This window comes from Canis lupus, chromosome 25 (assembly GCF_003254725.2).
Source record: "Canis lupus dingo isolate Sandy chromosome 25, ASM325472v2, whole genome shotgun sequence".
Taxonomy (NCBI): domain Eukaryota; kingdom Metazoa; phylum Chordata; class Mammalia; order Carnivora; family Canidae; genus Canis; species Canis lupus.
In genome coordinates, this window is record NC_064267.1 from 17,208,022 (window position 1) to 17,223,132 (window position 15,111).

A 15,111-nucleotide genomic window follows, 5' to 3' on the forward strand; every position below is an offset into this window, starting at 1 on the left:
GCCCTGGGCGGAAGGCAGGCGCTAAACCACTGAGCCACCCAGGGATCCCCTGTTTGTCTTTTTCTAACTGGCTTATTTTTACTTGGAATAAAGTCTTCGAGGTTCATCCATATTATAGCATGTATCAGAATTTGTGTCCTTTTACTTATTTTTAAAGATTTGCTTATTTTAGAGAGAGAGTGCATGAGTGGGGGGAGAGGGGCAGAGGGAGAGGAAGAGGGAGAGTGCATGAGTGGGGGGAGAGGGGCAGAGGGAGAGGAAGAGGCAAAGTAGACTCCCCACTCATCAGGGAGCCACACAGGGGGCTCAATCTCCAGATCCAGAGATCATGACTTGAGACGAAATCAAGAGCAGGATGCTCAACTGACTGAGCCACCCAGGCACCCCAGAATTTGCATCCTTTTAAAGGCTGATTAATATTGTATGTCTGTACTACATTTTGTTTATCTATGCATCCACTTTCTTCTGAGAGTTTTAATTTTAGGTCTTTTTTTTAAGGCTTTTTTTTAAATTTTATTTATTCATAGAGACACAGCTAGAGAGAGAGAGGCAGAGACACAGGCAGAGGGAGAAACAGGCACCAAGCAGGGAGCCCGATGTGGGACTCGATCCCAGGATCACGCCCTGGTCTGCAGGCGGCGCTAAACCGCTGCGCCACGGGGGCTGCCCAATTTTAGGTCTTTAATCCATTTTAAGTTTATTTTTGTATATGGTGTAAGAAAGAGTCCAACCCAACTCCATTTGTTGAAAACACTGTCCTTTCCCCACTAACTGATCTTAGCACTCATTAAAAAATCGTCTGAGGTGCCTGGGTGGCTCAGTCAGTTGAGGGTCCCACTCTTGGTTTCAGCTCAGGTCCTTATCTCGGGTTCATGAGATTGAGCCATGCATCGAACTCTGTGCTGGGAATGGAGCCTACTTAGAACTCCCTCTCCCTCTGCCCCTCCCCCCACCAGCTTGCAGTCTCTAAAAAAAAAAAAAAAAAAAAAAATCATTTGACCATATATATGAAGGCTGATTTCTGGACTCTCTATTGTATTGATCTACATGTCTGTCTTTGTGTTAGCACTACACTGTTTTGATTACTGTAGCTTTGTGATAAGTTTTGGAATCAGAAAGTTTAAGTCCTCAACCTTGATTTTCTTTTTCAAGACTGTTTTGGCAATTTGGGGTCCTTTGCAATTCCATATGATTTTTAGAATGGATTTTTCTATTTCTGAAAAAAAAAAAAAGCCATAGTGATTTTGATGGGGATTGCATTAAATATGTATATCACTTTGGGTATTACTCACATTTTAATAATAATAGGTCTTCCAATCCACAAACATGGGATGTCATCTCATTTATCTGTGTCTTCTTTCAGCAATGTTTTATAGTTTTTAGTGTATAAATCTTTCACCTCCTTGGTTTATTCCTAATTACTTTATTCTTTTTGATAATATTGTAAATGAAGGTTGTTTTCTTAATTTCCTTTCAGATGGTTTATTGTTAGTATGTAGAAATGCAACTGAGTTTTTATTGTTGAAATTTCTATCCTGTAACTTTGCTGAATCTTTAGGATTTTCTATACATAACATCATGACATCTGCACAGAGATAATTCTACATCTTCCTCTCCAATCTGGGTGCCTTTTACTTCTTTTTATTGCCTAATTGCGCTGGCTAGAACTTCTAGTATTAAGTTGAACAGCAATGGTGACAGCGGGCATATGGTTGGATCCTGGAGTTTTTTATTTGTTGTTGTTTGGATCTTGTTTTTTAAAACACATTCAGCCAATCTGTCTTTTGATTGGGGAGTTTTATTCACTTATCTTTAATTACTGATGGGGAAGGACTTACTATTGCCACCTGAAATAGTTTTGACCTGTAGACCCTCTGAAAGGATCCTAGGGACCTTCTGGGTATTGTGGGACCTACTAGATGTCCCTGGGCCACACTTTGAGAACAGCTGGTATTTCATCAGTGTGCTTATGTTGACAAGATGTTTACGACTTGACAAATGGTTTTGCAAAAACATATGATGGTCCTTTGGTAAACACAAAAACAAATAATATGCATGGTTCAATTAATGTGAAAAGGTAAAAAAAATGCAAACACTATATTATGGATTATACAAACATAAGGAATCTAATAGTAGTTCAAAATTACTTTCCCATATTTCATGATTTAACACTGAAAGAAGGACTCAGATAATGTACTAAAATGCAATAAGTCAACTTTTTCACAACGGATATAAATTTCAAGTTACTGAATATCTGAGCATCCAGTTGTGCGCTATCAACTGAGTCTTTTATGGTTTTTCCCTTTCTCTTCTTAATTTTTTTCCCTTACCATATGTTCTTGTTTCCTAAATTCCACATATGAGTGAAATCATACCGTATTTGTCTTTCTCCGACTGACTGATTTTGCTTAGCATAATACACTCTAGCTCCATCCAGGTCATTGCAAATGGCAAGATTTCCTTCCTTCTGATGGCTGAGTAATATTCCATTATATATACATCTCATCCTCTTTATCCATTCAACACTTGATGGACATTTGGGCTCCTTCCCTAGTTTGGCTATTGTTGATAATGCTATAAACATCAGCGTGCATATACTCCTTTGGATATGTATTTTTGTATCCTTTGGGTAAATACCTAGTAGCACAATTGCTGGATCATAGGATAGTTCTATTTTTAACTTTTGAAGCACCTCCATACTGTTTTCCAGAGTGGCTGCACCAGCAACAGTGCAAGAGTGTTACTCTTTTCCCGCATCCTCACTAATGCCAATTGTTTCTTGTGTTGTTAATTTTAGCTATTCTGACAGGAGTGAGGTGATATTTCATTGTGGCTTTGATTTACATTTCTCTGATGATGAATGATGTTGAGCATCTTTTCATGTGTCTGTTAGCCATCTGGTGTCTACTTTGGGAAATTGTCTATTTGTGTCTTCTGCCCATTTCTTAACTGATTATTTGTCTTCTGGGTATTCAGTTTGATAAGTTCTTTATAAATTTTGGATACTAATACATTGTCATATATGTCATCTGCAAATATCTTCTTCCATTCTGTAGGGTGCCTTTTAGTTTTATTGTTTCCTTTGCTGTGCAGAAGCTTTTTATCTTGATGAAGTTCCAATAGTTCGTTTTTGCTTTTGTTTCCCTTGCCTCCAGCAACATGTCTAGTAAGAAGTTGCTCCAGCTGAGGTCAAAGAGGTGACTCCCTGTGTTCTCCTCTGGGATTTTAATAGTTTCTTGTTTCACATTTAGGTCTTTCATCCATTTTGAATTTATTTTTGTATACAGTGTAAGAAAGTGGTCCAGTTTCATTTTTCTGCATGTTGCTGCCCAGTTTTCCTGACACCATTTGTTGAAAAGACTTGTCTTTTATCCATTGGATATTCCTTCTTGCTTTTTGGAAGATAAGTTGACCATAGAGTTGTGGGTCCATTTCTGGATTCCATTCCATTTGTCTGTTTTTGTGCGGCTACCATACAGTCTTGATGACTAGTTTTGTAAGCTTAAAGTCTGGAATCATGATGCCTCCAGCTTTGCTTTTCTTTTTCAGGATTGCTTTGGCTATTCAGTATCTTTTGTGGTTCCATACAAATTTTAGGATTGTTCTAACTCTGTGAAAAACGCTGGTGGTATTTTGATAGGGATTGCATTAAATGCGGAATTTGCTTTGGGTAGTATAGACATTTTAACAATGCTTGTTTTTCCAATCTAGGAGTATGCAATGTTTTTCCATTTCTTTGTGCCCTCTTCAATTTCTTTCACAGGTGTTTTCAGAGTACAGATCTTTTACCTCTTCAGTTAGGCTTATTCCTAGGTATCTTATGGTTTTTGGTGCAATTGTATATGGGATCATTGATTTCTTTTTCTGCTGCTTCATTATTGGTGTATAGATATGCAACGGATTCTGTACATTTATTTTATATCCTGCATCTTTGCTGAATTCATGTATCAGTTCTAGCAATTTTTTGGCATAGTCATTCAGGTTTTTTACAGAGTATCATGCCGTCTGCAAATACTGAAGGTTTGACTTCTTCCTTGCTGATCCCAGATGGACTTTCCCTCTCTCTTTCTTTCTTCTTTCTTTCTTTCTTTCTTTCTTTCTTTCTTTCTTTCTTTCTTTCTTTCTTTCTTTCTTCTCTTTTCCTTTCTTTCTTTCTTTCTTTTTTTCTTTCTTCTTTCTTTCTTTCTTCTTTCTCTTTTCTTTCTTTCTTTCTTTTTCTTCTTTCTTTTTTCTTTCTCTTTCTTTCTTTCTTTCTTTCTTTCTTTCTTTCTTTCTTTCTTTCTTTCTTCTTTTTTTTCTTTCTTTCTTCTCTCTCTCTCTTTCTCTAATTGCTGAGACTAAGGCTTCCAGTACTATGTTAAACAGTAATGGTGAGAGTAGACATCCCTGCCTTAATCCTGACCATAGAAATTTTCCCCATTGAAGATGATATTAGCTGTGGATCTTCCATATATTTCCTTTATGATGCTGAGGTGTGTTCCATCTATACCTATTTTGTTGAGGATTTTTATCAAGAATGGATACTGTGTTTTGTCAAATGCTTCTCTTTTTTTGCATCTATTGAGAGGATCATATGGTTCTTATCCTTTTTTTTTATTAATGTAGTATATCACTTTGATTGATTTGCAAATATTGAACCAAAATAAGCTTTCTTAAAAAGGTAAAGTTTCAGGGGCACCTGGGTGGCTCAGTTCGTTGAGCATCTGCCTTCAGCTCAGGTCATGGTCTCAGGGGCCTGGGATTGAGCCCCATATCCGGCTCCCTACTCAGTGGGGAGCCTGCTTCTCCCTCTCTCTTTGCCGCTCCTCTCTGGTTCTGCTCCCCGCCAAATAAATAAAAAATCTTACAAAAAAAAAAAAAAAAGCTTCAGACTTTCTATAGGCAGTTTTGTTTACTTCTTTTTCAGTTTTCTTTGTTATATATTTCAAGTATGATACAGATTTTTAAATACAGTCTTTACAGTATACAAAACTGAGAAAGTTGACATGACAGCTTGAAATGTATCTACTGAAGCTATAATAATTTCAAGTGACTTAGTCTTTACCTGGAAGCAGTATCCTAGAGTTGAAAGCATGGAATATTGCACTAGGAAGGCTGGGCTGAAATCCCAGTTCTACTACTTCTGAGGCAAGTAACTAAATCACTATATGCCTCAATTTCTTTATTTTTTATTTTTATTTATTTATGATAGTCACACACACACAGAGAGAGAGGCAGAGACATAGGCAGAGGGAGAAGCAGGCTCCATGCACTGGGAGCCCGACGTGGGATTCGATCCCGGGTCTCCAGGATCACGCCCTGGGCCAAAGGTGGGTGCCAAACCGCTGTGCCACCCAGGGATCCCTGCCTCAATTTCTTCATCTGAAATTTGTGAGAATAATAGCATGGTTACTATATCACTAAGTTTTGGGGGAAATCAGGTGAATTAATTAGATGAAAACAGCTTAAAAAAACAACTAAGTGTTCTTCATGTAGTAATTATGTAAACATTAACTACTATTTTGTAGTATTCTTGAATGGATTGAAAGGTTTACTATTTTGGGACACCTGGATGGCTCAGTTGTTAAGTGTCTGCCTTCAGCTCAGGGCGTGCTCCTGGAGTCCTGGGATTGAGTCCCAAATTGGGCTCCCTGCATGAAGCCTGCCTCTCCCTCTGCCTGAGTCTCTGCCTCTCTCTCTCTCTCTCTCTGTGTCTCTCACGAATAAATAAAATCTTAAAAAAAAAGTTTACTAATATGCAAAATTTTTTTTTAAAGATTTTATTTATTTTTTCATGAGAGACAGAGAGAGAGAGAGAGAGAGAGAGACAGAGACACAGGCAGAGGGAGAAGCAGGCTCCATGCAGGGAGTCCGATGTGGGACTCGATCCTGGGACTCCAGGATCAGGAATATGCAAATTTTTAAAAAATAATCAATATATTGTTCTATGAATCTCAGACACCAACTGTGTGTCCTTTTTTTTTTTTTTTTAAATTTTTACTTATTTATGATAGTCACAGAGAGAGAGAGAGAGAGAGAGAGAGGCAGAGACATAGGCAGAGGGAGAAGCAGGCTCCACGCAGGGAGCCTGACGTGGGATTCGATCCCGAGTCTCCAGGATCGCGCCCTGGGCCAAAGGCAGGTGCCAAACCGCTGCGCCACCCAGGGATCCCCTTTTTTTAAAAATATATAAAGATTTTAATTTATTTTTTACCAGAGATACACAGAGAGAGGCAGAGAGATAGGCAGAGGGAAAAGCAGGCTCCCTATGGGGAGCCCCATGTGGGACCCAATCCTAGGACCCTAGGATCATGATCCAAGCCAAAGGCAGACGCTACTACTGACTCACCCAGGTGCCCCGCCCAACTGTGTCCTATCATTCAATTCTTTTTTTAAATTTTTTAAAAAATTTTTTATTTATGATAGTCACACACAGAGAGAGAGAGAGAGAGGCAGAGACACAGGCAGAGGGAGAAGCAGGCTCCATGCACCCGGAGCCCGATGTGGGATTCGATCCTGGGTCTCCAGGATTGCGCCCTGGGCCAAAGGCGGGCGCCAAACCGCTGCGCCACCCAGGGATCCCCCTTTTTTTTTAATTTTTAAAGATTTTATTTACTTATTTGAGATTGAGCGAGAGAGTGAAAGAGAGCATGAGTGAGCATGAGTGAACAGAGGGAGAGGGAGAGGGAGAAGCAGCATCCCCACTGAGCAGGGAGCCTCATGTGGGGTTTGATTCCAGGACCCTGGAATCATGACCTGAGCCGAAGGCAGATGCTTAACCAACTGAGCCACCCAGGCACCCCTACAATTCAATTCTGATACTAGGACAAGATCTGGAAGGGTCTCCATCACAGAAGCCTCTGTCCCTGAGTTGGGGTCTGTCACTGCAGGTGGATACATTCACCAACTTGGAAGCTTAGCAAATCTCATTATTAAAAAGTTTTTATAGTGCTCTATATCCAGCATCTCTTCTCCTCCCTGAGGTTGGAGAGTGGGTCCAACACCAAAGGAACCAAAGGTTCCTACCCTTTGCTCTTTCAGATGACCAGCCCCATCATGGAGCCATCTAGGGGCCCCACTCTGTCACCTCATTAGCATAAATTCAGGTGTGATTGGAGGAGGCTTGTTATGATTAACGGAAGACACTCCTGTCACTCAGGAAATCCAAGGGTTTTAGGAGCTCCTTGCCAGGAACAAGGAACAAAGACCAAATGTATTTCTTATTTTACCACAGTTGAAAAAGAGTGAGAGAAAATGAATTAATTAACTGCTGTTATTTTATTTTTTAAACTCCTATTATTTTAAATAGTCTTATCTCAAAATTTTTAGAAGCCAAGACTATGACTTCAATTGTCCTACAGTATCAACCATTGTGCCAAATAAGTAATCAATTGATAATAGTAATAGCTTGCATTCATAGAATGCTTCATAGGTTTACAAAGTTGTGTTAAATGTATTATCTTCTTTGATAATCTCACATACTTGGGATGGTCATCATTTTAGAGATGACCAAACTGAGGTCCTGAGATGTTAAGTTACTTAACCAGTAAACATATCTTAGAAGCAGAAATACAATACAAACTCAGTTTTTCTGATTTGAATTTCAGCCTTTGTCTGAATACTAAAAATACTATACTGTAAGACAGGTGACTGGTTCTACGTGGCTTGGTCCTAAATCATTTAATTTCTCTAGGTCTTATCTTCTTTATCTGAGAAATGGGGTCACTAAAGGATTTCCATTTCTAAAATCTTAAGATTCTATTATTTTTAAATTCTCTTCAATTTCAAAATATCATTAGCTGTGATCCACAATAGTTGGCTTTGCCTCTGCAATGGAATGTCAACAACAGTGGAGATAATAACTATATTTCCATTTTAGAAAGGTTCCTAGAAAGCCACTAATTTAGGAAAGACACAACACTTAGTAACACTGGCAAATCCCACTGGTTTCCATTGAAAAGAAAAAGCAAACACCAAACATCTATGTTTCTAAAGAAATGTACTTAATATGTTTTACTAGTTTTGGTGAAGAATAAGTAGGTGTAATTTTGATTCCCATGACATCACATGTGTTAAAGGAGTACTCTAAAATTAGAGGGGACATATTTGTGAAATGTTCTTGATTTCAGGAATATTTCAACCAAACATCTACTTTTTCTTAAACCATTAACATTTCTTTTAGAAATTATTAAAATCTGCACAACTTTCTTACCTTTTCTATTTCAGGAGATAAAAAGCAGATAAGTAGACTGGAATACTACTTCTTAACCTTCCACAAGAGAGATTATTGGATAAACTGAGAAATAACAAGAGTCAGGCATCGGAGGGGAGGTTAAGCTAGTAGGAAAATTCCACTGTTTTCCAACATTGAGATTCTACAACTTCATTGTTTACCCCACCCTAAAATTCATGGCTCCCAGTTATATGAGATGTTTATGACCCACTTTATAAAGTCTCTAAATTCAAAATATTAATTGAATTAATCATCTCCACGTTTGTTAAAAAGCTTTTTTTTTTTTCTTATTTTAAGAGTGTTTATATACAAAGTTCTTTGGAGCACAAGGCCCAATCTGAAGCATGATAGCCCTCAAACACATAATGTCACAAACTATTCATTTGCCTACATTTTTGCAGGTATATCACTGAATGCAGTAATTACTCTTTGTAGAAGCAACATTTTGTAATCCTTTTTCAGATTGCTATACTTAGTCAAATATTAAGTGTACTATATTTCATGCAGTATGTTAATCATTTACTTTCACAGAATTCTTAAAATAAGAAAGGCCCTTCACTGCATTTTGGTTAACCTAACCTTTTGTAATGCAATAAAAGGCACTTCCTTTATTCCTCAAGCAATAAAAATCTCGTTAATTCATTTTTCTGAACTCCAAGTTGTAGAGATATCAAATATAAGAAACTATGTGTTTTTTTTTTTTTACAACCTATTTTTCAAAGAAGAAAATAATGTGATTATGCTGCAGCGACATTGACAAAAAATTTTTTTTAAAAACACCACCTTCGGGCGCCTGGGTGGCTGAGTTAGTTAAGCATCTGCCCTTTGCCTTTGGCTCAGATGATGATCTGAGTCCTTGGTAGAGCTGCATCAGGCTCCCGGCTCAGCGAGAAGCCTGCACCTCCCTCCGCTCCTTCCCGCACTCACGGTCTCTCTCTTTCTCTCAAATAAATAAATAAAATCCTACGAAAAATCTCAAAAGCAAGGTTTACTCATTAACTAGGAAGAATAAATACAGGAAGATTTCAACAGAGGAGAACTTACAAGCACTGAAATTAATTTGACTTTCTGCACAGTCCCAGGAAGCAGACCAGCACCAAAAGGTCGAAGTTACGGGAAAGCAGTTGTTAGCTCAAAACAAAATAACCCCTTCTCCCAAACAACTTTTCAAATAGTTGAAAAAAGCTGGTTTGAATACTGAAACAGCTGCTCTCAGGACTACTCGCCTGTATGCTGTAAAAGAGACTGAAGCACGGGAGGGAAGGTTGGGTTACTATATAAAGTATCTGTCCACATAAATTCCTTACAATGAGTTCTTTCTGAATTCAAGAGAGCAGGGTGGTTAAAGTTAGGATTCTTGCCTTTTTTTTTTTTTTTCTTTCCAGGACGACACAGCCCTTGAAAAGAGCTCGCAATGATCTGCTGTCCCAACACATTTGGACGAATCACCGCAGGACCTCCCCTTAGAAAAGGAAACTTTCCTGGAATGCTCCTTTTTTACCGCAAGGAGGGAGAGAATTAGGACTCGGAGGACAGGGCGGCGCACTCTCAGGAGAGGGAGCGGGGAGGGCAGTTCCCAGTGAGACCCCACACTGCTCGGCGGTGGAAGGGCAAGGAGGGGCCGAGCTGGAGCAGGTGAAGGGTGGGGAACGGACGCCTGCCGACCGGCCGGTACGCGTCCGCCGCCGAAGGAGCCAGCAGCCCGCGGGCACGCGGGCTGTAGAAGTCGAGAGGCCGGGCGCCCGCACAGCACGCATGCGCGGGCTCCGCGCCGCCGTCACCGTGCGGGTCAGCCGTCCGCTCCCGCCCGGCGCCGGACTGCGGGCGCCTCCCGCTCCAGAGAAGCGGCCGGACTCACTCTCTTCCCTTCCCGCGGTCCAAACCCCGGAGGCCGGGTCAGGCCCGCGGGGGCCACGACGCCGGCGTCGACGGCGGCTGCGACGGCCTCTGGGAGCGCGTGAGGCTCCGGGGTCGCTGCGGCGATTGGCCGGCCGCGGCGCCCGCTCCCATAATGCAGCGCATGGCGCGTCATTGAAGAGAGACCATGATGGCGGCGGCGCTTGGGCCCCCAGAAGTGATCGCTCAGCTGGAGAACGCGGCCAAAGTTCTGATGGTGAGTACACCGCTACCCCCGCACCCCGGCATCTGCGGGCCTCGGGTCGGCCCCGCCGTGCCAGGGCTTCTCGCCCACTGGGCTGGCGACCGGCAAGGGCCTCCGGGGAGCCCTGGAAGTGGAGGAGGTGGCGGTGGCGTGGCGTAGGATTCTCCATCCTACTTTCCTCCTGCCTGCGTTCCCCGCTCTTCCTGGGGCTGTTCTCTTCCCCAGAGGTGTCTGGTACACCGGCCGGGGGACAGAATATGGTGCTGAAGGAAGGAGGGCTACCTGTGCCACGGTCTTCACCGTACAACCTGCCCCGCAGACGGGGTCGAGAGCGAGGCGCGGGGAGTGAGGTCCGGGTCACCCCCGGAGGGCTTTGGTCGGGGGCCGTGTGCGCCGCTGGGGAGTCGGTGCTGGGAGGGAAGGCATGGGCCACCCCAGATGCTGTTAGCAACTCTTGTTCCCTTCGAGCATGCGGGTCCTTAAGCTCTTTCTCTGACCCGCAGCCACCTCTGGGTAACCGCAGCCGCCAGCACGTGGAAGGACCGGCTGGACGGAGGGAGGGGAATCTTTGGGACCAAGGTCATTGGGGCAAAACTTTAGTAAAGTACCAAGCTCCCTGCGGGTCGCACTTTAAGGAGAGCTAAATCTGAGGTGCTCGTTGACTTCGTTCTTAACACTATATAATGAACAGTTTGATGAATGTTATTTACCCAGGGAGTTTGAGAAGGCTGAGTAAAAGGATTAAAAAAAGTATTCCACACAGGGAGTAGAAGTAAGAATAAACTATATTCAGTTTGTATCTTCTGGCTCAGCTTGGTTTCTGTAAATTTTGATTTCCGCGTTTGTGTGTGTGTGTGTTTATGTGTGTGTGTGTGTGTGTGTATATATATAATTTTTTATTTATTTTTTAATTAGAGGCTCGGTTGGTTGCTTGAATTGATCCAGCCTTTGTAAGAATCGAGTACAGCTAGCTTCGTTACTTTTTTGGACTTTTTTCTTTACCTTTTGGTTCGGTGCTTGGATTATATGTTCGAGCATCACGTTTAAAAGTATTTGAACAAAGTCCAGCAGTACTGTAGTTCGACTTAGCAAGTTTTGTTTTCACGCACAACACCAGATAGCTCATGAAATTTAGCTAACGAAATTGAGAAGTCTAATACAATCAGGGTTACTTGCTTCATTATGAGCAAAGCTAAATGAATCATTTTGTCACAAAACTGAGTAGATAAAGTTTTCAGACTCTTCCAGTTAAGTCCAGGAAAAACTAGTTAATAGTCTCCTTAATACAGGTTCGTGAAATGCCTGACACGGTATTTCCTGAAATATCTAAAAAATTTCTGGGAGCCAGGGACCCTATTTTCATTAGACTCTGGAGGGAGTATGTAACCCCAAAAAACTCTACCTTAGTTCTTATACTGATAAGGTAAAGTTCGTGTCTTTCCTTTCCAGCCTGAATATTATTTTTTTTTTAATTTTTTATTTATTTATGATAGTCACAGAGAGAGAGAGAGAGAGAGAGGCAGAGACACAGGCAGAGGGAGAAGCAGGCTCCATGCACCGGGAGCCTGATGTGGGATTCGATCCCGGGTCTCCAGGATCGCGCCCTGGGCCAAAGGCAGGCGCCAAACCGCTGCGCCACCCAGGGATCCCCAGCCTGAATATTAATTAGCATTTATGTTTACCAGTACTGTCCCTCTTCCCTGGCAAAGCTGGTTTTATGTTCTGTAAGAGAGTAGCTGAGAAGAATAGAAATAGGTACTGTTTAATGAGTGCATACTACACCCAGATACTTGACTAATTCTTGCAACAGCTTTACACGGTGGAGAGAGTGTAAGTGGCCTGGGTTACATAATTACTAAGTTGATTTAGGTTCAGAACCCAGATCTATCTGGCTCTAAAGCTGGTCTCTTTCCACTCTACCTCACCACCTTGTATATGTTGTATAGATATCCATTTACGTACTTTTTAATCTTCCCAGAGAATAGTATTGAAAAAAATGTTATTAAAACTAGGAATTTTGTTTTTGGAAGTTTTCACATATTATTCACAAATGTATGCCGCAAATGTGTAAGTAATAATTACTGTATTATTTCTCAGTATGAAAGTTGTATTCCAATTTATTATTAGTAATAGCTCACATTTAAAGTGCTTACTATGTTGAAGGCACTATGCCAGGTGCTTTATTTAATTCTTACTATGAGGTGATTATTATTACTTTCATTTTCATTTTATAGACTAAAGGGCTGAAACATGTAAATGCTAAGTAATTTACCCAAATTTGCAAGGAAAGTGGTAGAGTGGGGGACTCCAATTCAGGTCTGTGTGTTACCAGTTTGTGGCTCTTAACCTAAAGGATAGTGGAACTAGAAAGTAAATTAATTCATTTGGGAATAGTTAAGGTTGTTAAATCTTCAATTATTAAGCAATAGGATTTTTTTTAAGAGGTTGAATGATTTTGGCATTTATCCATTTGTGGGTCAGATGGATATCCATCTGAGGAAATATTCATAGGAAGTTGTTAAATATTTTAGTTAATATGTTTTGAGATTCAAAGTAATCAAAGATGTCTTTCATAGTCATTTTGCTTAGTTATCCATTTTGGTGTGCATATAATTCTTTAATGAAATTTGGCATAGGCATAGAGTTTTAGCGTGTAGAATAATTGCAGGACATCTTTTAGTACAGAGGTCTTAGAGAGTCCACAATGATCTCAGAAGGAAATTGTAAGCAATTTTTTTGTTGTTGTTGTTGTTGCAACATACATTTTTGGTAATAGGGTTTATAGCTTTTATCAGCTTTTCTAAGAAAGTAGAGACCCTGAAAAATAAGAACCTAGTCTAAGCATTCTCCCTTCCATTCTACAGATGGGGAAACTGAGGTTCAAAGAGGTAGAAGTGACTTGCCGAAGGTAGGTCACAGATCAAATTAGTGATAAGAGTGATCCAGAACCTAGATCACCAGACTCCTATTTTGGAACTTTAAAAATTTTTTTACTCAGCCATGTTGCTTCTCAAAGTCAACATAGTATAATACCATAAATGTTATATTTTATTGCTTGATAGGAAATTTTGAAATGTGTTTTGGGATATTGCAATTGCTTCATTGTAAACATCTATATTCAGGCTTACTTAGGTTATTGGATAAGCTGCCAAATAGTGTATTAGACCTTTAGAATGAAAGAGATATTTATTGATTTAATAGATCTCAACTTAAAGAGTGATTCCACCCCCACTCCCCGGCCCCCCACCTCAGGTAGTAACAGGGAGTATTTTCTGTAGATGCTTACAAATACTGCTTTAATCTTCTGATTCAAGACAAGTTACTTGCTAGAAAACAAATTTGAAGGTGAACAAACTAGAATGAGGATGGACTCTTGTAGGTTAGCAGCTGTGCAAGTAAGGTTACCTATTCTGAAAGCATTGTGCAGATGGAAAATTATTTAAATAGGTCCTGAATATTTCTTTTGCAAAAAAGATGCCAGTTACTGGCTTTTGCTTAAGATACCTAAAACCGTAAGTTTTTGAGAATTTATTAAAGGTATACTAGAGTAAGTAAAGTCTTCCACACTTCTGTGCTAACATTCTTAATCAGTGAGAGTCTTTTCTCTAGGTGTATGAATTTAGCAGGTTACGTTACAGACCTGAAAATTTGGTGTTGTAGATACATTTTCTGTTCTTTAAAATTATAGCAGTAATATTGGAACATATTATTTTAAAATACAGCAACAGCACACAAAGACACGGAATAAAAAGTGAATCTCCATCTTTTTCCCCCCACTCTCAGTCCCCCTCCCTAAGCAATCTGCATTGTTTGAATATACCTTTTTTCCTGTGCTTTTATAATATACATTATATAGTTTTTTCTTTTTGCATGAATGAGAACACTGTAAATATCCTTAATTTGCAAAAATTAAAAAAATCTTAAAAATCTTGCAAATACCTTTCTGAATAGTAAGAAATTCAAACTGTGTATAGGGGGAAAGTAAAAGTTCCCTAAGCTCCCATTCCCTTTTCATTTTTTTTTTTAATTTTATTTATTTATTTATTCATGAGAGACACAGAGAGAGAGACACAGACACAGGCAGAGGAAGAAGCAGGGCCCACGCAGGGAGCCTGATGTGGGACTCGATCCTGGGTCTCCAGGATCATACCCTGGGCTGAAGGAGGTGCTAAACCGCTGAGCCACCCGGGCTGCCTGAACCCATTCCCTCTTCAAATGTGACTGTTTCTTGAGTACACATTTTAAAAATCTCTAGGTGGGGTCCCTGGGTGGCACAGTTGGTGAAGCATCCCACTCTTGATTTCAGCTCAGGTCATGATCTCAGGATTGTGAGATTGAGCCCTGAGTTGGCCTCCATGCTCAGTGTGGAGTCCGCTTGAGATTCCCTCTCCCTCTGCCCTGTGTGTGTGCACACATGTGCATGTGCGCTCTCTCTCTCTCTCTTTCTCTCACTCGCTCTCTCTCAATCTTTTTTTTTTTTTTTAAGATTTTATTTATTTATTCATGAGAGACACAGAGAGAGGCAGAAACATAGGCAGAGGGAGAAGCAGGCTCCCTGCGGGGAACCTGATGCAGGACTTGATCCCAGGACCCTTGGATCACAACCTGAGCCAAAGGCAGATGTTCAACCACTGAGCCACCCAGGTGCCCCTCAAATAATAAATCTTAAAAAAAATCTCTAGGCGTATAAGAGCATATATACATCATTTTTATTTTTTATTTTATTTTTTCATTTGTTTGGTTTCTTTTTCACCATGTATTTATTTGTGGGTAATTATAAATCAATAGGACCAAGCAA

General features: G+C 40.5%; 1 protein-coding gene and 1 long non-coding RNA gene across 4 annotated transcripts in view; one reads left to right on the forward strand and one right to left on the reverse strand.

Moving 5' to 3' along the window:
- Positions 1 to 437: 437 nt before the first annotated feature.
- LOC112669555 (uncharacterized) lies at positions 438 to 9,992 on the reverse strand. The gene is made up of 3 exons (XR_003142355.3): positions 9,257 to 9,992; positions 8,192 to 8,275; positions 438 to 5,361 (listed from the first exon to the last, which is right to left on the reverse strand). It is a non-coding gene; the product is annotated as an uncharacterized LOC112669555 (long non-coding RNA).
- Positions 9,993 to 10,157: 165 nt separating this feature from the next.
- The window catches only part of XPO4 (exportin 4), a 122,445-nt gene continuing 117,491 nt past the window's right edge, over positions 10,158 to 15,111 (forward strand). Inside the window, exons 1-2 of one of the 3 annotated variants that reach the window (XM_025462738.3) lie at positions 10,181 to 10,325; positions 13,178 to 13,221. Coding sequence is in view for 1 of the 3 variants with exons in the window: in XM_025462739.3 (XP_025318524.1) it covers positions 10,257 to 10,325 (69 nt within the window). In the remaining 2 variants the exon portion in view is untranslated. Of the gene's footprint in view, positions 10,326 to 13,177; positions 13,222 to 15,111 lie in introns of all 3 variants that reach the window. The other 2 variants (XM_025462739.3, XM_035716628.2) reach the window with 2 other exon arrangements.